The sequence below is a fragment of the Triturus cristatus genome, chromosome 7, assembly GCF_964204655.1.
Source record: "Triturus cristatus chromosome 7, aTriCri1.1, whole genome shotgun sequence".
NCBI classification, from domain to species: Eukaryota; Metazoa; Chordata; class Amphibia; order Caudata; family Salamandridae; genus Triturus; species Triturus cristatus.
Window position 1 is genome coordinate 1,117,100,309 of NC_140590.1, and position 24,823 is coordinate 1,117,125,131.

The following is a 24,823-nucleotide window of genomic DNA, read 5'->3' on the forward strand; positions in this document are numbered from 1 at the left end:
ATAACACCAATTTTAGGTATCCTAGATAAAAATATCATACGTTCCAATGCAATTGGTGATAAACCAGGTGTACAGGATGAATGTAGTCAATCAGAAAAGACAGGTAAAAACATTTTTAATGACATTGTATAGTTTATTGTTAATTGTGCGTGTTCCAGTGTAATTGCTCTCAATGAGAATACATTGACCTGCCATGCTCTCTATGCTCCTTTACAAATTATGCTACTACAGAAAGCTTGTACACATAGGCATCTACGAAAACCTTTCTCCTCAGGGTACGATGTTAAAGAAAGTGGTTTTGAGACAAATGATTTGCACCATAACAGCTCCCTCTTTGCAACCAATCCTTTTTCACCAAACAGACATTGCCCTTCACGTCAAGTGTGAGGGGTTAAATGATTACAAATCTAAAGGAAAGATCAAGGTAGAACTATATTATCACATCCCACCCTGTTACCTCATCAGACAACTTTATTCTGTGTTAACTGACATCCCCATGGATGGTGTGTTAATAAGTGAATGGATTTTCTGTACTGCACAATACTTCATTTAGGGAATGTTAATAAACTTATTTCTAATAGGCTTCAATGCATGTTTTCTTTTTTTCATGCACAGATCCTAAAGAGTTAGAAACTGAAGTAGTCTCATCCTTTACTATGGAATATAATTTACGTACTCCAACATATGATTTTGATGAAGAGGCTTATGAGGAATTACACACATCTGGGCATCAGAATGAATATGCAGATGAAAGAGAAAATAATTTTGATCCAGAAGACAATGAAATCGGTTTTGAAGCACAAGACTTTACAGAGAATGTTGTAAACAATATAACTATTGTAAATGAGGGCGAAATTAATAATTCTAAAAGTCATGAAATCCAAGAAGACAATTTTTTATTTAAAGGTTCACGACACACTGTGCAAGCTGTCCTACTGCTTATCATTTGCTTTGCGGTTAGATTTAGAATTTCTGATGAGGCATTAGGGGCACTACTGGACTTAATCTGCTGCATTTTACCAGTGCCTAATAAAATGATTAACTCGTTATTCAAACTTAAGATGTTTATAAAAAAATACATCACTATTCCTAAGATAAGAAACTACTGTTCCTCTTGCTATGAAAGCATCAGCGATAATGAAAAGATATGCACTAACACCCATTGTCTAAAGGATCTTACAGAGTCTGGTGCTGTTGCATTTTTTGTCCAACATTCCATAATTGAACAGCTAAATACTATGTTTAAGAGGAGAGATTTTACGGAGGAAGTGAGAACCCACAGATATGAACACTACAAACAGAATGGAAACTCTGTAATAGGTGATGTTTATGATGGAATTGGATATAAAAACCTGTTTGATGAGGGGATATTAAGTAATGAAAACAATATCTCTTTTGTTCTGAACACAGATGGAGTGAACATTTTTAAAAGTAGTAAACTAAGTATGTGGCCTGTGTATTTGATGATTAATGAGCTCTCCATAACAAAACGCAAAGCAAAAGAAAACATGCTTGTCTATGGAATTTGGATTGGGCAAAGAAAGCCATATATGTGGACATACCTACATCCTTTAACTGAGGAATTGAGTCAGTTGGAAAATGGAGTTATGTTTACAGATCATACAGGCTCTGTTTTTGTATGTCGTGCTGCACTACTTTCATGTACTTGTGATCTACCAGCTCGTTGTTTGGTTACCAACAGTAAGCAGTTCAATGGGAAATTTAGCTGTTGGTCCTGTTTACAGCCAGGCATGACTTCAAGATCTGGAATGGGGCATTGTCATGTTTTTCCTTACAATGATGATGATCCTAAAGGACCACCACGAACAACAGAAAATCTGAAGAATGATATAAATGAAACATTAGCTAAAATACAACAGGGTGAACATGAATATTCAGTTCGTGGTGTGAAAGGTCCTTTCCGGTTTCTGTTCCTTTCCCTTTTCCCATGTATTAAGGGATTTCGTTTAGATTATATGCATGGGGTCTGCGCTGGTGTAATGAAACTAATGCTCACATTATGGTTCGGGAAGCAATATGAGAAGTCATGCTTTTCAGCACACTCTTACAGAGAACTTGTTAGCAAGAGATTACAGGCGATCAAGCCTCCACTTAACATATCAAGACCTCCTCGTAGCCTTGAAGATGTCCATTTATGGAAATCCTCTGAATACAGAAACTTCTTGCTCTTCTGGGGAATTCCAGTACTAGCTGATGTATTACCCAATCAGTTATTTATACATTTTTGCCTCTTCTCAAAAGGAATATATTTACTAGATAAAGAAAGTCTAACATTTTCAGAAATCGACCGAGCAGAGACTTGCTTGCTCACCTTTGTCAAATTTTTTGGAGACCTGTATGATCAGAGGTTCATGACTATGAATATTCATCAGTTAGTGCATCTTTCAGACTGTGTACGTCACAATGGCCCACTCTTTTCAAATAACTGTTTTCATTTTGAAGACCTAAATGGCTACATAGTGTCCCACATCTCTGGAACACAAAATGTAGAAATGCAAATCCTAAATACTGTGACATTAATTCAGATGATACCATTACTAAAAGCAACCTATAATATTGATAGCGAGATAGAAAATGCAGTCAATAGACTTATGGATCCATCGATACGTGTGGAGAGAATGGAGATAATTGATGGGTGCTTTCAAATGGGGAAAGTGACTATAAAAGATTTAACAAATGATGAGTTCCTGGCAGCGCAAAAAAGAGTATCTGTATACTTCGAAAGGAAAGTAGCATCATATGATAAAATTAGTTTAAGGAAGGGTTATTGCTATGTGTATGCAGCAAACTACAACAAACTAGTCAGACGGGACCAAAGTACAATAAAATATTTAGATAATTCACAAATGCAGTTTGGAAAAGTGTTGAAATTTATCCAGGTCACAGACATAAATAGAAAAACTCACAACTTGGCACTATTAAATCCGATGCCTTGTATAAACACATATTCCAGTGACTGCAATGTCCATCAAGTTAATCCAAGTTGGAACCAGATAATTGCAGTGTATATTTCGGAAATACTAGGAAGTTGCTGCTTTGTTTGTACCACAAAATTGTCATTTGTATGCGAATTTCCAAATCACTATGAGAGAGATTAGTGGATGCTGTTGTATTAGCAGTACCACAACATGATATAGGAGCCACTTTCTCTAAGTAGTGGATTGAACTACATTGTCTGTTATGTAACACAGTATGTGGTCACCTGGATTCTCTCTATTGTTTAATGGAAAGTTATGTACTTGATTCTAAGATTGACCTTGTGATACGTATCCCTACCAAAATCTACTTGCCTAGATGTTTAAAAGGTCTATACCATACATTTCGGCAGGTTTGAAAACTGATCTGGGGGTACTCCACCCTGTAATTACTAGGAAATGTTATATTCACATCACTTTTAACTGCAACCCGGCCTCTCCCCCACTGTAAACAAGTAATTACCAGGGCACCCGTAAGGCTATGTGTTTACTTTTACAAAATGTTTTTATAAGTACATTTTAAGTACATTTTAAATACATTTTAAATGTTGTGTAAAAGCTAGATTTTGCCACATCTATCCATAGGAAATTCACACTGTTGTGTACTATTATCAATAAGAAAATTAAATTTCTGCTAACCATTTAGTTTAAAGAGTTTTCATTGACAAATTAAGGTGGGCTATGCGTCTCAGTCATATGTGGAGATTGTTCATTGTGTTACTGATAAAAACCCATATACTTTTACTTTATTGTAATCTTTGGACTGTTGAAAATAAACCATAGTCATATGAACAAATGGTCATAAGTGCTGGGATACTTTGACCATTAATTCATACTAATATATTAATGGAGGAAGTTGTAAGATCCTCCGACCTATACATGTGTAACTAAGCATCTGCTAGTGCACCTGTTTATTTGTTAATAATGTGATATATTATTAACCTAGCCATACCGCTCGGTTTCGCTTTAACAGTTTGGACACAAAATGCTTTGGACATCTTTTTAATATTTAATGGTTCACAATTCTGCTACGATTCAGAAGCTTGAGTAGAATGTTAATAGTGGTCCAGTAGTATTCAAATTGTTTGTATTCACTAAATGTTCTGCATTGTAAATGAAGACTATATGATTAGCAAATAAGTATTTGCTTAGTATTCTGTTAGTGTTCAAGAAATATCACTTACATATCAGTAGTCTTCATGCACTAGCCTTCCCAAAAAGAATACTACTGAATACTAAAATAAGCATAAAATAGTCTTCGAATGCTATAAAAAGACAGGTTAACCACTAAATGTAGTATTCGACTTCGGTAAGGGGCTGCTCGTCACATCATCCACTTCTCCAGCAAGATCAGTCGCCACTTGGAGAGGTAAGCCTTCCATTAAACTGCTCAACAAACCCATACTTTCGACAATATTATCTTTGACTATGTCAAGAAGTAAGGATTCCGGTGCACCGTTCGCCGCTCCAAGAGATTCGCCAGCAACATCAGGTACCAAGTCAAGAGGTACGGCCGCCATTACACCATCCACAATTCCTGTTGCAGGAGCAAGCAGCCCACCCAGGGGCCCATCAGCCTGGAGGGGGAAGTGAAAGAGAAAAAAGATAGAGAAATAGAGGGAAAGGGAGAGATGGTTACATTATAGGCGAAAATTGATAGAAATGCAGCCTTTTATGAAAGATCAACTGTACTGGGACCTATTGCACGTACAGTTCAGCGCTATCAAACGGAAAAATATAAGTCAAGACAGTGGCAGTTGAATTCGTACGCACTGTCCACTGACTGTGCGACAATTATTTTCGTGGCATCTAAGCTACATTCTGCTGTTTGTAAACATGTCCTTCTAACTACATTAGGTTCCGCTTAACTCAGACTTTCACTCAAACTTTCACTCAGATTTTCACTCAAAGCAGTCTGTCATGACTTGATGAATCTTTGTGAAAACGAATATATTTTTTTATAGATTTGCTTTTACCAGAAGTCCTGACACGATGCCACTAAATGGTCTAAGGAGCTCAAGCTGAAAAGAGAAAGACACCCATTAAATATGGAGATGTACAGGGAGGGATACTGGCTCACCAACCCCCCCCCCCCCCCCACTCATGCACAGGAATCACGGAAACGCGCAGTATTCATCTAGCATCATTGTTTGCTCCATGCACAATGCTCATGACATTAGCAGGTCTCTCTTACCACTTTTGTTATGAGTCCCTTCAGCGTAGACATGATGAAATTCTCGCATTCTTCAGAACTAAGGTCATCAACTGATCTTTCGCCCTACAGCAGAAAAGGAAAGGGTAAATTACTTTCGTCCCCCAATCAGCTTCTAGGTTATACATTTTGATTTGCAGTGCCTTTACCACTGCGATTACGGATACAAATGTTCATATTTCGATTTTTGATGTATGATCATTTTATTGACATTTATCGTTTTGCTGGGATCGGCTGAGATCCACAGGCAACCAATGAGTGGCCTGCTGGAGGTTTCACGCAAAGGATTTGCGCTGGTGCAAATTTACCAAACGTGTCATAAACCGACGCAAGCGTTGACTTGGGTTTTACTGCCTTGCGCATTGGAAAGTTCCCTAAAAGTAATGGAAAGTAGCATTATATGCTACTATACATCATGGGGACAGCCCGTGGGTGGACCATGGTCATTCCAAGGCTACCATCAATGGGTTTTTGATGCAAAGCCCATCTACTAACTTCTGTAGACCAGACACCAAAGCAATATGTCTCCTTATAGGTGCAAATGAGAAGTTTTACTTTCTCCAAAAATGTCTAATTTTGCATTTGTGCTGTACTATACAATACACTAACAAAGGTGTGATTCGTTTCAAATTAAATCCAATCATGGCATTGTGTACAGAAAGGCTAGCCTTCCAGTACACAACCTATGCTAGACGTATGCGGACTCCTTTGTCCCATGGTGCAAAGGTGCCTGCGAGGCAAAAGGCAGCCTGAAAGTGCAGCAGCGCATGGAAAGAGAGAAGGAGCATTTTAGCCCAGTAAACATTGTGCTGTCTTCATCTCTCCCTCTCAATCAAATCAGTGCAACAACTTAGATTGCTGCACTGCAGTGTGTGACTGATTAGTAAATCAGCCTTAGAGCCTACAACTGCTCAATATGATCTGTACATGAGGACTCTAATTTAAGCAAAAATATCCAGGGAGGTACCTGAACATTTGAGCAGGCACAGGAGAGCACTGTACATCTCTTTCTGAATGCAAATGGGCTGTCTAGTCCACAAACACTAACTCAGAGACCCTCAGTAACATGGAGCTTGCATGAGCTACGGAAAATGCAGCTCGGATACATGGAGAGACAATGACTGCTGCATGTTTACAAGCTGTGCAAACTGCACCTCGTGCCTTACCTTTGAGGGTCTGAGAAAGTAGTAAATGTCTGCCCATGTGTTTACCATCTCCGAAGGGTGCTGATTTATGACTTTCTGGAATTCACAGAATTTTCCTGAAATAAACTTGGAAGGCTGATTTCCATGCAAAATCCTGAGAAATCAATCAGTGGAGGGCCACAACTGCTGAAGACACTGTGCTTCCTCCAACAAGATCCGCGGACCTGCATTTGCCCAGTAATCCTGTACTGACTTGAGACCGTGCACCCCGAAGACTCAGGCTGCGCCCACTGAACCACTTTAACCCCTTCGCTGCGGCGGGAATTCCGCCGCAGCGCTGGGGGGTGCGGGGGGCAGCGCGGTGGCGCTGTGCTCATGACGGAGCCACTCCGTCATGAGCCACGGTTGAGCTGTGCTCATAACGGAGTGGTTCCGTCATGACGGAGCCCAGTTGCGTTGTCCCCCCGCACAGGCGGGGAAACAGCGCCGCGTGTGCGGAGCAGCCGCCAACGGTCGTGGCATGACGGAACCGCTCCGTCATGAGCACACGGCAACCGTGGCTCATGACGGAGCGGTTCCGTCATGAGCGGGGAAGGGGTTAAGACCAGCATGTTAGTACTGCAAGCCTCCACATGTGGTTGGAATAGAGAAATTTCAATGTATTGACTCAAGCACAAAGGACTTCAGACAACTTCTGCCCACCTCAGTACTGAGGGTAAGCACAAGCAAAATTATGGCACATTTGAACCTATGGGAAATGTATCCTGCGCCTGTGCCTAAATCATGCCTCTACAACAGGCTATTTGGGTTTCTCCCTGTTAGGGTCACCCGAGAGCACTGGAAAAGGGGGGTATAGCATCCATGAGGGGAATCATAATCAAAACCAGTGGGCGCTTAAGCTGATCCACAAATGTAACACCCCAGTGATGCAACACAAAGAAGTGCAAATTATTTTTTATGGTGCGAAAAGAGCCCTTTGCCAGTGCAAAATCCCTTCTGTACTGGAAAGCAAATACCAATAGTTTGGTGGCTGTCGCTTTTCATCACCTTACTTCACTTTGCAATGGTGCAAAGTGTTACTACATTTAGGCAATGGTGTTTGTTTGTTGATTGCTTGCCCTCATACTATCTCCCTGAGAAGACCGTTACTGGTCTCTCTCACTACCCTGAAAGTCTAGTGCAGAAGAGTTCTCTTTGCAGTTTGCAGAACCATGGCATGAGGGTCCTGTGGACACCATTGCTAAACAACCTCAGCAGTTGGGAGTCAGTGGCTCTTGTCTCCTCTGTGGCCTCCTGAAAGATGTCTGATATTAGCCAATCACAGGAGTTGACAAACAGCGACATGCCATCTACGCTCAGCTCAGTCTCACAATCTGGTGATTCCCAGATTCAAGAAAAGCTCCTGCGGCGGCAGAAGCTTTCTGGTCGGTACGACCAGACTCTGGAACTCTCTACCCCAGAGGTTAAAAGACAAAACACACTTGTTGGCTTTCAGGAAAGCGTTAAAAACATGGCTGTTAAATCTCTCACTCTGAAATAAAATCTTATGGCTTATTTTACCTGATGAGCTAGCGCCTTGACCCCTTCGGGTAATTGTATCACGCTATCTAAATCTCTTTTTCATTTCATTAATTAAAATCAATAGACATGTCATTCTGCAACCTCCTGGAAATGCACATCTTGTGACGTTAACCTATGATACATGGATCACACCGCCAAATTACAGACAGGTTGCAACAATTTGGTTCACAATTTGCACCTATTATTTGCAGCCTGTCTGTTAATATGTGAGACTACTGTTCCAACCCTGACTCCCCTAAACACAAATAAGGGTATTGAGTATTTATGGACTTCAAACTCTGACATGTGAAGCTAGTAAATCAGTTAACGAAAGAACCTGCTAGAGCAAACAATTCTTTATTTAAATATTTCATTGTCTAGCTTTCCTGCAAAGAGGTAAAGGTACAATCACAGTAGAGCGTTGCAGTCCCGACCTTGCCAATTGACCATACTTTGTATCTCGTTAATCTTCTCATCCAGAATCACATTTTAGCAATTCAGATGCAGGCGCGGGCGGCACAGGTAATAGTGGTGGGGTGGGGTAGGGGGTTAAGTCGACAGATGACAGGATAGGTAACATTTAACAAACAAATTAATAAAACCTCTTACCTCCCCATCGCCCCACCACTCGTCCCTATGCCTGCCATGCAGGTCAGATTGGCGATCTATGCACTGGTTGATGTTGTCCAGACATATCACTTTTAAACAAATGTGAATTAACATCAAGAACCCATAATACTAGCCCAGTGTCGGTCCAGAAGGCCGAGGTCTGAGACTAAATTCCTGCAAAAGTAAAATTAACTGACAACCAACTTCATGGGAGACAAATTAAGGGCTAGTTTCGATTTAGTCATGAAAAAAATTTGAAAATATATTTTTTTCAAACACATAAAAAAACAGGTGTAAATTCCAAAGTGTTGTTAAAGGTACGCTTTAGGCGCATGTTTCCGACCAAACATAGCCCTAGACAGGACCAGAAGCGCCTTTACGAACAATGAGGGTTGTGAGTGACATTACAATATCTTCACTATGGAGGTAAACTGGGAAGGATTTGTGAAGCAGTGAAATCCCATGGGCCTTGCAAATATGGGAGAGGATCCACAAAAACAAATGAATCCATAAACATATACAAGGTTCACCAAATGATCAAGAACTATGTAAAGTGGCCTGTGTCAGTGTAAAATATCTATCAACAGACTCAATAAAATGCTATGCATTAGGTTTTAGTATTTGAGGGTCAGCTAGCTGCTTTTTACTCCATACCTTCAAATCCGTCCCTAGCCCACAAAATTGCCACCCTACTCAGTGATAAAGCAGAACAAGAGGAAATCCATTTTGTCAACAGAAATTTTAGAAGTTCACATTACCGAAATAATGTCTTGCATCTCTTCAATGGTGAAATCAGATACACCCTGTAAAAGAGTTAAGACATTTCTGAATTGCATTTCATGCCACCATTAGGACCAGAGTTGTTCTTGTCTGTAGAGAAAATGTGAACATTCTCCATAGACTGCTACATCTAAAAATGCAAGAGAACTGAGGCAAATAGACTGTCCTTGCCCTTAAAGAGGAATCAGCCATTTTAGAAGCATGCCAATATTCTTACAGTTCAGACACCTTTAAATATAACACACAGAGCCATGCTAGCACATTTACTAAATAACATACTTTGGCACTTTGATGCTCTGGAGTGAAGGAGTGGGCCATCATAGTCATTATGTTTTACCAAAAGGCTGATACATTTGAAAACATTGCGACTTTGTCCATACCTTTGCAACGCTTATGTAAGGGACAGCAACCAACCAAGGAATACTTGGGTTTTAATTTAAATATTTTAGGAACTTAACTCATCCATCTTGTTTCCCAAAATAAGTTTAGACAATTACAATCTAGGTTTCATCTTATTCCATAAAAAATAGCAAAAAGAGAGTCAATCATTTGAACTAGAGATACTCACATGTATCATAGAGATACTAAAAAGGACAGTCAGGCCTACATAATTTTAATTTGATTTTTAAACAACCCCATCATGAAAGAAATAATGATTCTTGTTTTCAGATGTATGTAACATTTAATTTTAGCTGTATCTCTACAACTGAACATGTTCGTTGGATTCCAAAGAAACCAAAAGAGTCCATTTTTAGTTTTGTACAATATTTATTTAAAAGAAGGATTTGGGATTTCTGAAAGTTATCCTTATAGCCTGAGATATCAGTGAATAAAGCACCTTTCCAGAAGAAGCCAGAATTTATTTTTTGTTTCTGGTGCTGGAGGCATTTTCTTATCCATCTCTTTGTGGGGTATTTTCCAAGGCTATATATTTGCCACACCCTTGTCACCTCTAAAAGCCAGCACTGCTTTCAGCATCTTCCATCACACTAATTTTGATATGACTCTGAGTTATTTGTTTTTCCACCTTCTTCTCATTCACTATTCTATTTGTGGTGATACCAGCACGTGTCATTGGAAGTTATATAAAACTTGGACATCTAATATTACATAATTTTTCAAGCTACAAAAACAAATTGACATGCTGGTATTGTCAAGTCTTGATCACTGTTCCCTTCTTATCTAAGCTTTTTCAGTGTATGCTCAATCACAACTCCAGTTGACATTTCCTGTGGCTATATTTTCCCTTGAGTTTAGTCCTACCTTCTGCAAACATTTCAACTCTCCTCATTTCCATCCAAAGAGTCCCTTTTGACTTCCATTTTAAATGTAATTTGCTGGTAGGCTATTTAAGAGTGGTAATGTTATTGCCTCTTTTGTATAGATTTATTATTTGTTATTATCCCTTCCTCTGAGGACTGCCTCTTGGGTCCCCCTTTTTAGTCCTTACACTCCCAGTGCCCAGATCTGTGTTCCTTTGTTTTACACAAATACCACTAAAAGTTAAAAATGTCTAAGTCTTTGTCCAATCTATGCTACTTACTTTTCTTCATTTAAATCAGTCATCTTGTGGCTGCTTTAATTTATTCAGATTGTAAATGTATTTACTTTACTCCTTTGTTTCTTTTTGCTTCTAACATTTATATGGATAATTTACAATTATGCTACTAATAGAACATAATTATTCTTTTGTTAAGCGCTTTAGAAAATGCGCTTTATAAATTCTGTTAAATCGGGCGCAAAGGGCATGTAATCAGTACATATGGTAACGTCAACATTCCGCTCTGGTATGCTTTCTAAATAGGTCACAGGTGTGTGTATTAGAAAAGGGTAGGTGCTGATATGGTTTTATTGAAAAACCACCAACTGCAATCATTTCAGGACATTTACTAGAAAATGTCCAAAATATGTACTGTGGGATTGATTCACAAACTGCATCTAGTAGTACATACATCAGTACTACAGTAGTACTACTTACTTGCTAAGAAAAGTAATTTACAAAGCTATGGGTGACAATCTCGACCTTTAACTCTCCTATCTTTTCAATGGGTTGATGCTCATATGTTTAGGTTAACTACTTGGTAGCAAATGTGTGGAAGTGGCTGGAAAATGGGGAATACCTTCTTCTAAAAGGAAGGATTTTAGTGAGGATTAAGAAGGAGTTTAGGAAGGGCAAACAGGGTTTTTAGGGCGGGAACAATTCCCACCCACAAAATAACCAGCCCACTCCTTTTCAGAAAGTGCACTTCTACTATAGCACAACATTATCCAGCTCAGACCTTGAGTAAGTCCAGCAGCACACATGGTCACTCTCAGGTAGTACAAAACCCTGCCATAGAAGACACTGGAGGCAGGGACTTTAAATAGAACCCAATAGGAAATAATATTTAAATAAATACATTTATGAATAAATATTTAATGTTAAAAAAACATCTAAATGAAAAATAAATATAATTTCCGATACACTATTTCATTAACTTTTTATATTTAAAAAGAGTAACTTTCATTTTGAAGACATTTTAAAAAGAATATACATTAATTCTATGCATAACTTTTTTTAAATTTCAATACTGAATAAATAAACTTAAACCTTTTTTTTAGGAGGGTGTTTTTTTAAATATAACTTTAAAAAATGTTTTAATGTTATTTAATATACTTCAAAGTGGTAAATATGTAAGTTACTATGAAATTACTAGAGATGTACATTTTTATTTTGTCCTACATTTAATATAAATAAATAAAAATGATGTTGCATTAATATTTAACATTTAATATTTTAAACTGAAAAATTACCCTGTCCTTTAACAGCTCCCATGTGGCAGAGATCTCTGCATACCTATGCAATGTTACAAGTAGTAACTTTACACTTGTAAATGTGGTTTACAATATTTTTCAGTGGTTGGAGACATGTAAGTCTTCTCTTTGTAGTACATTTACAGATGGAAATGGTGATTAGCCAAAAGTATATAAGTATATACTAGTAAGTTTAAGAGTACATTAATATGTGTAGATTTACTTGTGTAAATTGACCTTTGTGAATAATTCTTCTTAGAGTGCTGAAAAAACTGAATTTTCATGCAGGATGAAATGTTTTTGTGGGAATAATATCACTAACAACAATATTTGCCAACATATACATTTTTTCACAGTTCGTAAGCTTTGAAATGTGAACTTCTTTGAACTTCGCACAACTATGCATTTGTAATTTTAATTGTGTACACTTCTAAAATAAATTTTAAAATGTATAGAATCAATTCTTTATTTTTTCTGCTGAGTTGCCTGATATTTTGCATGCATTGTTTTCTTTTCAAAGGCGAAAGCAACCAAGAGTGGCTTACAATGCACTTCGAGAGGACTTTGTGCACTACACAAAAATCCAACCTTAAACTTAAAGCCTGGTCTTTGATCCTATGACTAGGTTTCTATTAATGCAAATCTCTCTGATTAGCTAGTTGGGTTGTAGAAATCAGTCACAAGTTAGGCATAGCTCTAGTGATCTACGAAAGGCAACATCTTGACATCCCTACTCATTACTAGTTCAATTATAAATTGTGCAACTGGTATCAAAGTTCAGGTTGGTGCACAGCCTCATATCGGAAATCTCCTTACCATTTCATAAAGGATTTCTTCCATGGAGCAGCCAAGCTTCTCAGCCATTTCACCCTAAAAGAGATATCATCAAAAATTGTATTTTAAAGTTGCTGTTGGTCTTTGTCAAACATGCACTGAAGTCTCATCTGCTAGTTAGTGATTATGACTTTGATAATGCATTGCATATCCATATCACATCGAAGCTCCATCAGGATCATAAAATCCGTCAACTTTTGGTTCATCAAACACAGGCCATCTAGGTCTGTGGTGAAAGATGTGTCTGCATGTGCTAATGGTCGAATGAGATGTGCATGCAAAGTACTATCATCTTAATTATTCTGGTGAGGACCTTCACCCAACCCCCTGCAGACAGCCACTGCCATGGCTTGCATGACCTTTGGCTGTGCACGGCTTGGGTTAGCCACAGTACCAACCATTCATACATGGTCAACCTACAACAGACATTCATGACCCCTTTTTTTCCCTAAATGTTTTTCAGATCCTTTGGGACTCTCTGGGAAACTAGTGCAGACCCCGCACTCCCTTGAAACTCCGTAACGCAGACCATAGTTTTAAGAATTTGGCTCTAGCTGGGTCCACCTTGGACCCTTCCACAAGGTCCAGGGCATCCGGGTACCCTTACCCTGCCCCATAGACATTATTTGTTTAATCATTTTCAATACACCAGGACCCAGTCCTCATGTCCTGAAATAATGGTTGTTTCTCCTCTTGTTGCAGCCAGCAAAGTGAGAGCGAAACAGCCAATGTGAAAAGAGAATCCTTCGGCCAATCAGATTACTCTATTATTTGCATGCTTGCAGGACTCTCTCAAGATTCCAGCGAACCCATCTGTTCAGATAAAGATATATTTAATCGTTAATTTTGAAAATGACTGAACACATTTCCACTGAATCTTTAAAAGCACACTTTCTCGATAAAGATTTAGCTTTCTGCCAAATTTCATGTCATTCCTTTTCTATGTTTTAGGAAAAAGTGCTGTTCAATAATCTCTACGGCAATTGCCTGTAGAAATTGCATTTGTGGGGCCCCTCTGATCTGGGCCCCTGCTTGACCGATCACCCCAGAACTTTTAAGGAACGAGCTTAAATTGATCAACTTCTTTTTGGAAAGTTTAGTGAAGATTTGTCAAACGATTCACAAATTATTAGCAAACCAGAAAACAATATTCCTATGGTAACTATGTCCTAACTATAACTATGGCGTGATGACTGCCACTGTATAATGCACACACACACACACACACAAATATGTTCTGTACATATATCCAGAATAATAGTCACTTCTTACCACAGTATGGAAGATGTCACTAAAAGTGCACTTCATCATAAAATCTCGATCTGGTCCTTCTTCCCACTCCTGGAGGAAAAAGACAAAAGAGTACAAAAATATAATTTAATACCAAAGTGAAGTTGCCTTTAAAAATATTAAGTGTATTCACACTCTGGAGTGGACTGATGGGGTTAAGTGCTTGGTATTCAGCTGAATTTTCGTATATATCTCTAAACATAAAGACACGCTTACTTTCAAGTGCTTTAATTTTGACATGTCAGTTCAAGGGGCTTATACAAAGTGATAACAAAGTATTTATGCTGCATGATTATGATTTTGTTACAGATGAATTATGAATTTAAAAAAGGCATTTTCTTATCTGCGTATGTTACTATTTCATCTTAATCACATTGTGCCTGAAGAATTTGTACTTTGTGCTGTGTAATGTTCAAGTGGTAGTGGCACCTTTATAAGTAAATACATTTTTGTGAGTGTACATGCCTGTTGCGCCCCCAGGCCATATTGTGTAATATGGACCCCGATGTTTAATGGACAGAGAAGATGTGAAGGTGTGCAGTGGTAGTACTGGAAGGAAGGAGACAGGGGGAGTGCATACTGGTGGCTGTTCCCCAGTGTTATTTGGGACAGGGGTGGGGGAGAAGTGCTACTTTATTGATTGTTTTTCTGATGTATGCAGCAAAGGTCAATGGCCCTTTCAAATGCAGGAAGGAGACCAATGATATTCTTTCGGGGAGTGTTTCAGTGCAGCAAGACATGAAAGGAAATGTTTGGAATCTGATCACTAAACATGGGGGTCTGGCAAGGATTTAAGTAGGACGAGTCCTGCCAGTGCTCAGCACCGGCAGTTCTAAAAAGCAGGTGCTGAGATGGGTTCCTGTCACGCTTTCCATTTTTGTTCTCACCATCGGGATTGAAAAAAAAAATCACAACTCTGCAGCAGTACCACCTTTCACTGCCTTTGATGAAACTTCAAAGAGACTCGTTATATTTCTTTCATAGTCTCCTCATTTCAGAACTGTTGCATTTTCAATATACTCAATAATGAAGTCATGGTTGTTGCTTATTTATCTTATGCAATTATTAACCATTGACAAAGTCAATAGTCCTGGTTTGTCACGTGTTGTATTATATACCTGGAAGTGTTCACAGAAGCAGAAAAATACCAGTCGGAGGGCACAAAATGCTAAGCACAGATTCTTAATTACATTGGCCAATCCCCTTTGAGGGACGTCCCAGTTTTTTCATCCCACTTAAAGCCCTGGGGTCAGTTGTTTACAATCAGGTGCTGCTGAGGTGATATGACATGTAGGGCATTTAATGTATATTGTCACTTTTAAGAACAAGTAATAATTTTACTATGTACTGTTTGCATGCCTTCCAAATTTACCTAAATGAATAGCTAACACTGGGAACTTTCTCTCATGAAAATTAATAAGCAATTAGCATCTCACAACCATTCCTGGATACCCTTCTTCGCATGGTGCTTTCTGCATGTGGAGCCTAGACAACCTGATTCACAAAGCTATTCTCAAATCTAAGTTATCATTTATAAGAGCTAATGGTTTGGTTTAAAAGTGCAAGGAATTCACAAAATACATTTATAAATCTATTTTCTCTGCATACAATATTATGTATAGATAAGTCATACTTCAGGTTTCTGGAGCGGTCGATCTAGGGTCGTGATATACTGGAATAATTGTTAATGCCCATAGAGTTTGTGGGTAACTATTCACCAGCTATTCCCACCTCAGGAACTTTGCTCCTTTCAAGGCCGGGAATAAATCCCTATCCAGAGTGGCAAAATGAGGCACATACAGCAAAATTCCTGGCTACTCGAATAAGGATCTGGGACCTGCAAGTGCCTGGATACCCTATCAGGTGATTAGCCGCACTTTATAAATCCTGATTGATTGATTCATAGGCTATAACACACTCATGATATGGTTAACAGGACATCCACCATGTTTGCAATGGAGTATCATGTGCATCAAACTCTAAATAATGCCATTTGTCTTGATGAGGCAACTCTATCTTCTTGCTACATTTCTGCTTTTCTTCCCTTATGTAGAAAGCAGCTTGAAGAGGATTCTCAGATAAATTTCAAGTAATTTGTATAAAACGTTTTAAGCCCAAGAATTAGGAGGCTGCTGTTATGTTCGGTTTCACGGACACATGGACAGTGTCAGTGAGTAAATCACAGATCGAGGGCAAAAAGAGAATTGCAAAAGAGCTAAACATTTACGAATATTAGATTGGATAAATACATATTTACCATAAGTTGAAAAATTGAAGGTAAAATATTGTGAAAATCTTATTTTTCAGAGAGAAATTGTCAATCAGTACATGGATGCTCCTGCAGCTGTTCTCAGACTCTCTCTTGGATAATGTGCAATATCTTGTGTTTGAGCATTTATTTTTTTATGCTACACACTTTGACTCATTCATGCCTGGTCTTTGCGAGATGGCTGTATACTGGGAAATGACTATAACCCCAGCACTTTTTACGCCACCTTACCCTATGACTGGGCAATTAGAGACATTATCTGTGAGTTCTTTTTCAGTGGGTGTTGGGCTTTTCTGGTGAATAATAGCGATCCTTGGATGTTTGGGAAAGTATGGCTATGTATGGTTCTTTGGAACCACATATTGATAGGATGTCGTAGTCACACACATTCACTGAGATGGCAAAACCTCAACTCTTAAGACATTGGCTTAAGTTCATGTGACTTTAAAATACCTACACAATATGAAAGAATGTGTGGTGGGACATGAAAAGAGGCCAGTGGTTCCATAGGAAGTTACAGCACAAATTGCTATGCAAAGTTTGGAGCTGCAAGAGATGTCTGGACAAATTCATTGATAGCTTGAGGTTATGGAAAGCAGGCAGAACTATTATTTTCTTAGGATTCAGGTTGTTCCAGAAGGATTTAAAGAAATGAACATGAGGGGCTATGTGGTGTGCCTATCCCAGTAGGCTATTTCAGAGCATGTAGAGTGTGAGTTTTACAACTATAGTAAAATATCCAACTGGTTCCTATTTAAGGCTCTTAGGTCCAGTGAAACTATAGCTTAGCCAAACATCATTTTGATCGGTGCAGGTTGTTGTTTGCCAAGAGAGCTAGTTTAGGCCTGTTCTTGTGGGGCAAAGGTAATGACAACTGATACGGTCATCTTTTGTCCAGTCTAATTTCTTTTGAGCTTTCATTGAATGCTGGTAGTGGCTCAGATCAAGATGTGAAATATTATTTGCAAGAACCTTTTTTATTTTATTTTGGAGTTAGACATTACAGCATGTCATGGTAATTGTGTTACATAATTATGTATCTCACCAGAAAAAAATAACTGTTCTAGAGTTACAAATTGCCCTCTACATCAATAGGAGTGCACATTTAGGTCTATAGGGATTCACACATATGGGTTCCATCTATAATTGACATTCCTTACCCACTGAAAAAGCAATCCCATGTCTTAGGGTGATATTGAGTACACTGGGTCAGGTACATTTCAAATGGGCCCCAAATATCCCTGGTCTAGCCACTTCCAAGTGCAGGTCTCGATATGTGCCAGCATTTAGGTTGCACTATATCACACTCTTTAGCAACCTTTTTGCTGTCAGAGGGGCATTCTAGCCAATGTAATGATACAGGCAGTATCATTGGTGTTTAGTACATATTTTGTAAACATTTAAAGTGTTGCATTTAATGCTGGTGCTCATGGATACTGTGCCTGGAGCAACAGTATGCCCATTTTTTTCTTACAATTGAACCTCCAGGTCTGTCTCCTAATAACAGGTGGCAAGTGCCCTCTTCCTCTGATGACCAGTCTCCATCTTGTGGAGTTTGACCATCCATCCATTGCTATATTCAAGTCTCACGACTTTTGTTAACACCAGAAATTTGGGCGGTCCATCATTCTGAAATACATGACTATATCAAGTGGGCCGGTAGTCCAGGATCAGGTACACTGAGTCTCTCTTTCTCATTTGGCAGAGCAAGTGCCCAGGTCTACCTTTAGCCATGACACTTTAGCAAGTACCAAATGGAAGGGTTTGAGGGATGCCAAAGTCTGGGGATGGGGCTGGGCGTTTCATCAGTGCCAGACATAGATAATCTCTCTGATGGCTGGTGTATGCATCTTCATTAGCATGCACCCGACAGAATCACAATGTCTCTTAGATTCTTGTTGGATGGCAATTTTTATTAAAGCAAGATTCACTCTTGGCATAATAAAAACTGGCAGGAAAACTAGGAGGGTGTAACCGTGGAGTCCATAAGGAGGCTTTGCCACTGTCTTTGTCTAGGCTTGTGTTGTGTCTATCAAGAGATTAGTTCATGTTATTCAGTCACACCAAAAACGGTGTCAGTTTTTCCAAATAATCATTGCTTGGCCTCTTTTCATCTCTAAATTTAGCGCTCTTGAATCCTCTTGATTCCTGGAGTTAAGATAGGGAAGCCCAACACAGTTTTATAGTCTCCATCTGATCTACAAACAAATGTCTACATGTACTGATGTTTTTAGTATGTTATTAGTGATCATGAGACACATACTAAGCTGGTCAAGGCAGACTACCCAATTTCAGACTACTCAGCCTCATTTTTTTCTTACAAATAAGAGCCAAATAAGAACAAACAAGAGCCAAATAAGGATGATATCCATAGGGCTGAGACCTGGAGGAGTCATTGTGGGACAATAAAGGGGGAATTGGGAAGAAGATGGTGAAAAATTGGGAATACACAGTTTGGCAGGGGTTTCGATGGATTCAAGTTTTGCAATTTGAAATGTATGGCTTCAATGGATAGATCTGGTATCTAAATTAGAACACAAAAGGGTTAAATATAGCACAGGAGGATATCATTAGCAATCAAATATTATACAACAATTTATTAGAAGTTGTATGCATATTGTGAAGAAAGTTCAAGAATTTTGTCAGCAACCAGGTTACGTTACTGTAAAATTCAACACAGAGTGCGACTATACTTGTCAGAAGCAGCACATGAAAAATTGGACAAGTTTAGTGGATGACCAGAGAGGCTGATTGATAGTGAGGGTAGCACAAGGGCCAGTACAGATGATGGTTTGCTCAGAATATGAGAAAATCGTGAATGGTCCTTGGATGCTTCAGAATCAGATACTCGAGTTGGTGGGCTGGTTAACGGCAAGGCCACATATTACCTGTGGAATTTCAACTTATTTATGAACCCCTCCTTCTTGGTGCTAACTGAAGGTTCAGAGTTAGAATGGTTATTTTCAAATCATGACAGAGGATATAAAAGGGGATCTCTGGTTACTGGATATTTGGTCACTCTGGTATGGTGTACAAGTGGAGCACACGTATTTCTCTGTGTCACATCAATATGACATTTTCCCCTTTTTATAATTTGTATTGCATGCACATTTGGAATTTTATCTGTTGGTGATAGCCAATCACAACCAAGTCAATTAGTTACAATTTGTCACCAAGAATATCAGCTGAGCTACCGGATGTTTGTTCACTCCAATGTTTTAGGAAACACTATTTACATGATCCGGAGTGTTAAATTTCTACAGCGTAGTTTAACCTCCTAGGATATTGTATGGGATGCATTCACAGCAGTAATAGTAGCTGCATGCTAGGCATAGGAGGGCAAAGGAGGAGGTATGGAGCCTGAAAGAACATGGATTACATTACTAGAGCTCCAAATCCTGCACACTAAAGCAGTGAAAATTGTGGACTGCTGAGTAGGAGAGGTTACAAACAGAAGGTGTGGTTCCAACTACACCCTCAAATTCCATTTGAAAAATGTGGCCTTATAATAAATGGTATATGGTTATAGCTAAGCTAACCTTGGGAAGAGTACTGGTTGTTCAAATAATTGAACACAATTTGCAGAGTGGTATCACAGCTGTAAAAACTGGGCTGGTGAACTGGATTCAGGGAGCAGAATATAGTGTTATCGTTTTCAGGTAGCATTATAAACATCTATACAGTCAAGATGAGGGTGGAGTGCAGTCCTGGCAAGGACTGGAACTTTGGACTTTGCCAGGGCTCATGTCAAAGGCCTGAGAGGATCCATTACCACACAACTACTTTGTTGTTATTGGCTGTATTGACTCTTGTTTGGCTGGACTGGCCATTTTGGAAAATGAGAAGGCATTCAATATATCCAAAAGTTTCCCAAAAGGCTTGATTGATAATGAAGTTAATATACTGCATTCAGTCTTTGTATAAAGCCCCAATAGCAAGGGTGGTTATTGGGTGACACACCTCTTTCCATGTTACCCACTAGGGATGTTCTCTTCCACATTACATACTACATGTCTTCCTTCTACCACAGCCGTTTTTCATCTAGAAAGTTCTGTTCCTTGTACTTTGGAGCAGACCTGAAGGCTGCTAGAGACTGCCAAATCAGGATATCCACTCAATCAGTACCCTCCCAATAGTATGGCAAGTCTCTCTAACGCAATTGCTCTTACCATTATGTCCCTTTTTAATCTCTCCATGGACTCCGCCTCAGTCCCTATGGTTTGTAAAGGTGCCTATGTTTCTTCATCCTAAAAAAGTCTAAACCTTACCCTAATAATCTCTCTAATTATCATCTTATCTCGCTGCGACATCCTCAGCAAATGTTTGGAGAGCATCATAAATAATCAGCTGTCAACATTCCTGGAAGAACACAGGCTCCTTGATCGAACTCAGGCAGCTTTCAGAAGATGTCACAGTACTGTGACAGCAATAGTCTCCTTGACTGATACCAGATCTTCCTTGGATAAGGGGACCCACTGCCTGCAATTAAATGAAGAAAAGACTGAAATACTTCCATTCGGGAAAGTCTAACATATGTGGAAGTTGGATTGGTGGCCATCCAAACTGGGACTTGCTCAGTCCCCAAAACGAGTAGTTAAAAACCTTGGTGTCATGGTGGACCCTTCTCTATCCATGAAACAACATGTCTTAACCATATGTGGAACCTGTTGTGCCACCATGTGACTATTGAAAAAAGCATTTCCTTGGCTCCCCTCCAAAGCTAGGAAAACTCTAGTTCAAGCTTTCTTCACTATTCATCTCGAATATAGAAATGCCCTACTTATTGGCACCAAGGAGAGCTTACTGTCTAAACTGCAGGTGGTGCAGAATACTGCAGTGAGACTTGCGTGCAATCTTCCATTTGGAACTCCCTCTGCTCCAATACTACACTCTCTGCATTGGCTACCTATTTGGAAAAGACTCATCTTTATGATGTTCTGCCTTACTCAAAATCATTGAATGCCCCAACCTACCTACCAAATAGACTCAGATACTATCTCCCACCCAGAATGTTGAGATCCACCAACAAAACCCTACTTCAAATTCTACTGATCTGTACCTCTAGATTTGGTAGGAGGTCTTTCTCCTACCTGACCCATTTTACTGAAATAAACTTCCCCCACCAATCCGTTTATGCACAGAAAGTTTAAAAACCTCCTAAGAATGTGCCTGTTTTAGCTAGTCTTTGTTAACCTTACACTCAGCTGAAACACCGAGATATTCCTGCTGGGATCGTTTTTAGCGCTAGACTAACATATTTTAACAAAACATGGAATTGCCCATGTAGTACTTAATGGAAATGGGCGTCAAGGTTTCTATCTTTTGTGATAGGCAGTCTCACAAATAGCAAAGTTGACCATTTAGTTGGTAGTTACATCTGCAGACTATGTTGGTATCAGTTTGTAAGTTGATCTATGATGAGCTCCTGAAGTGTTGTTTCAGACTAATCAAGAAATAGTGACTGATGGGCTTTCACCCCGCACCCTGCCCGTCCAATAGGAGAAACAGAAGGTGTACCACTGGCGTGGGGAAAATGGAGTCCTGTGTGATCCCATGCATGGCATCTGTCTGCTCATGCATGGAATTGTGAAGGGCCCCTGCAGTGCAGTAAAACATTAATTTGTCTCACACGGGACTGGTAGTGTGGTAATAGTACTATTGTCATAGTTCGGGGAATCTAAGTTTTGTAAATTGTTCACTTCTTCCTTCCCTATGGCTGAGCCCCAAAATTAATGGGATCGGTTACTAAGAGCTATTTTTCCCCCATAACATATAGTTTAGCACATTGGAATGTTGTGAGCAACAATTAAAAAATGACACAAGAATTGTAATGGCTGGTTTAGACAATTTACTCAAATTGTCCAACATTTTTCTTTGTATTTCTCTATGCTTGATTTTTAATTTCTGTCTTGGGAAGTGAAATTAGCTTTAGCGACCTTCGGGCTTGGATAATTCAGTTGTTGTATACCTCGTCCATCATTATTTCCCTTGGTCTATGACTCAAGCCAATAATCTGGGAAAAGAGCATTTATTGACTAGTTCAGCCATCGGCACAATGCTTTAATAATACAGTTCAATATCTTCCTTGCATTGGCTGGCTAATCAGTTATGTGTGTCTTTTAGTGTATTCCCCTAGATGCATGCCATTTTTATTCACTATGACACGTTAATAGTGTAATCTATAGGGTCTGTGTTTTGAGTATTCAGTGAATTGTGCTGTGTACAGGACTATCCCTGGGGCATTTGATTTGTTGCTCAGTGCACTCTAATTCATACTGAAATCTTCTAGGTTTGTAGTTTGATTTTTTACTGCATTGTGTACTGAGGTGAACTTTCCTGAAGTGTGGTTCTTGATTTTCAAAATATGTCTATCCCTGAGATGTGCGGTTCACTAATAATAGAGATTTGGATAGTCCAAGATTATTTTAAATAGCTTCCTCACCTCTGACACCGGGGAATCATGCCTACTACTCAGAATTAGTGAGCTGAAGGTTGTAAAGACCTGTCGGTTACTAAGAGTACTGACTACCTAAGCCATCTTCCCACAGGGTGCCCCTACTCACCGACATCTTGGTATCCATCTGAGGAAGATAGAAAGATGAAGACGTTGGTGCAAAAAAAGAAGGAACAAAAGATGAGCATAGTGTTCCGAAATGTTCATTTTAAGCAACTGCCACACAAGTGCTTACATTATAAAATAATTTGTGCCAGAGGCCACTGCGGCTTGCACCTGTTGCCCCTGCCAGTGTTGCCAATGACAGTATGAATAGTAGGACTAACCATCACACCGATAAAAGTGTGTCGATTCAGACTATTCCAGGCCCTTCAAGTATAAGAATGGCTCTTGAGGCACCAGAAACCACCCGCTCAAATTAAGCACAACTGCCATAGCACCTATGAACCAAAATATTTTGAGCTTCCAGTGTTGAACGCATAATATATTGTACAAAGGAAAAATGGAGTACACATATGAAGAGATAAAAAAGTGGAGGTGTAAATTCAAATGTATGTGGAAAATACAAAAATGTAAAGGTAAAAAATAACATTTTGCCAATAGGTTTCTCAAGTGATACAGACATACATAGCAATGTTTACCCTGACTTCTAACTGTTGTCCCTCATTAACCCTAACTTTAATTTTTCACTTTTACACCATGTTGCCTCTGCCATTTTAAAAGGTGAGGGAATACAAAGTGTTACTCTGTATCACTTCAATTGCCATCCATAAGAAGGTAACAGACATTTGCGGACAGGCACAGTTTTAGAATTTGAACTTGCTCGGTACCCAGTACTATAGTTATGCAATTAAGCCACTTAAATATATGAACATACCTCCTGTTAATATAGAGCTAATACTAATAAACAATAACATAAACCCATCACAATGCAAACAAGTGCTAAGATTAGAGGAGGTAATACACTCCCAAAATGATGCATCTCTCACTGTGGCAGGTGATGTCAACTTAACTGTGGTATCATTAGGATGGAACTGGAATACTAAAAGAATCCCTGGCAATCCCTGGCAAAAATCCTCAAACCAACATCGCTTCCTTCCTCTCTTTCCTCTATCTCTCCAGTTCATCCAGGTATTCTCTATCTCTCCTCACTCTGTTTTCTCTCTCTGACAGCTTTCACCCTTCCTACCTTCCTCCTCCTTTCCACTCTCTCTCTAGAAGCCACCAGGGCCTTCTGCTTTTGACATCGTGGAGTTGGAGAAAGAGACAGAGGCACCAGCAGCGCCCCTGGGCTTTCAAAACTGGCCTTCGATGGCTCCAACCCACCGGAGAAATGCCCAGTAGAAAAAAGGCCAGTCCGGCCCTGGGTATCATATTCGGTTCACTTACACAGGCAGTAGCTGAGAGCCACGAGCATGAAGGCGATGGAGACCTTCATGGTTGCGGGAGTTTCGGGCTCGGAGTCTTCTGCAGAACAGATGAACTACTCGATCATTTGTGGCTCCTTCCACCTACAACACTTCTATTTATACCAAAAATGGACATGCACAAGCCTCAGGCTCCTCCCATCTGCCCAAGAAGGGAAGTATTGACTGAGCCAATTGCCTTCATTGACGACGTGGCAAAGTGAAAACTTGCTGTTTGAAGAGGAATTATAAGCTTACTCCCATCAGTAGGAGGTGAGGATATCCTGGAAATGTGTTAATTCCATCCCACGTAAACTTGTGGCTCTTTTTGTTCTATGCTTCCATCCTGGGGGTATTGATTTTCAATAGTTATCTCTCGATTTTTAATAGAATACAGAAGCAAGCAGATGTCCTGCCATTACTTCAGCATGTCTGAATTGAAGCTTTTGGTGCAGTTCTTGTGAAAAATTTCAGT

The 24,823-nt window shown here is 39.4% G+C and overlaps 2 protein-coding genes across 2 annotated transcripts; one reads left to right on the forward strand and one right to left on the reverse strand.

The window, feature by feature from the left end:
* LOC146811181 (uncharacterized) lies at positions 1-3,606 on the forward strand. The gene is made up of 2 exons (XM_085618224.1): positions 1-103; positions 616-3,606. Exon 2 carries the CDS (start codon positions 657-659, stop codon positions 3,117-3,119), a length of 2,463 nt encoding a protein of 820 aa, XP_085474350.1. The 5' UTR covers positions 1-103; positions 616-656; the 3' UTR covers positions 3,120-3,606.
* LOC146811182 (uncharacterized) lies at positions 3,606-23,057 on the reverse strand. Its single transcript, XM_085615047.1, has 7 exons — positions 23,052-23,057; positions 14,202-14,270; positions 12,912-12,965; positions 9,281-9,325; positions 5,191-5,274; positions 4,973-5,017; positions 3,606-4,573 (listed from the first exon to the last, which is right to left on the reverse strand). The coding sequence occupies exons 1-7, from the start codon at positions 23,055-23,057 to the stop codon at positions 4,277-4,279; spliced, it is 600 nt and encodes a 199-aa protein (XP_085471173.1). The 3' UTR covers positions 3,606-4,276.
* Positions 23,058-24,823: the final 1,766 nt, after the last annotated feature.

Coding starts and splice junctions, on each gene's coding strand:
- LOC146811181 (XM_085618224.1), top strand. CDS start 657: ATGGAATATAATTTACGTACTCCAACATATGATTTTGATGAAGAGGCT.
- LOC146811182 (XM_085615047.1), bottom strand. Junction 12,966..14,201: donor GTGACATCTTCCATACTGTG/GTAAGAAGTGAC, acceptor TATCTCTTTTAG/GGTGAAATGGCTGAGAAGCT. Junction 5,275..9,280: donor AGATGCAAGACATTATTTCG/GTAATGTGAACT, acceptor TTTCTGCTGTAG/GGCGAAAGATCAGTTGATGA.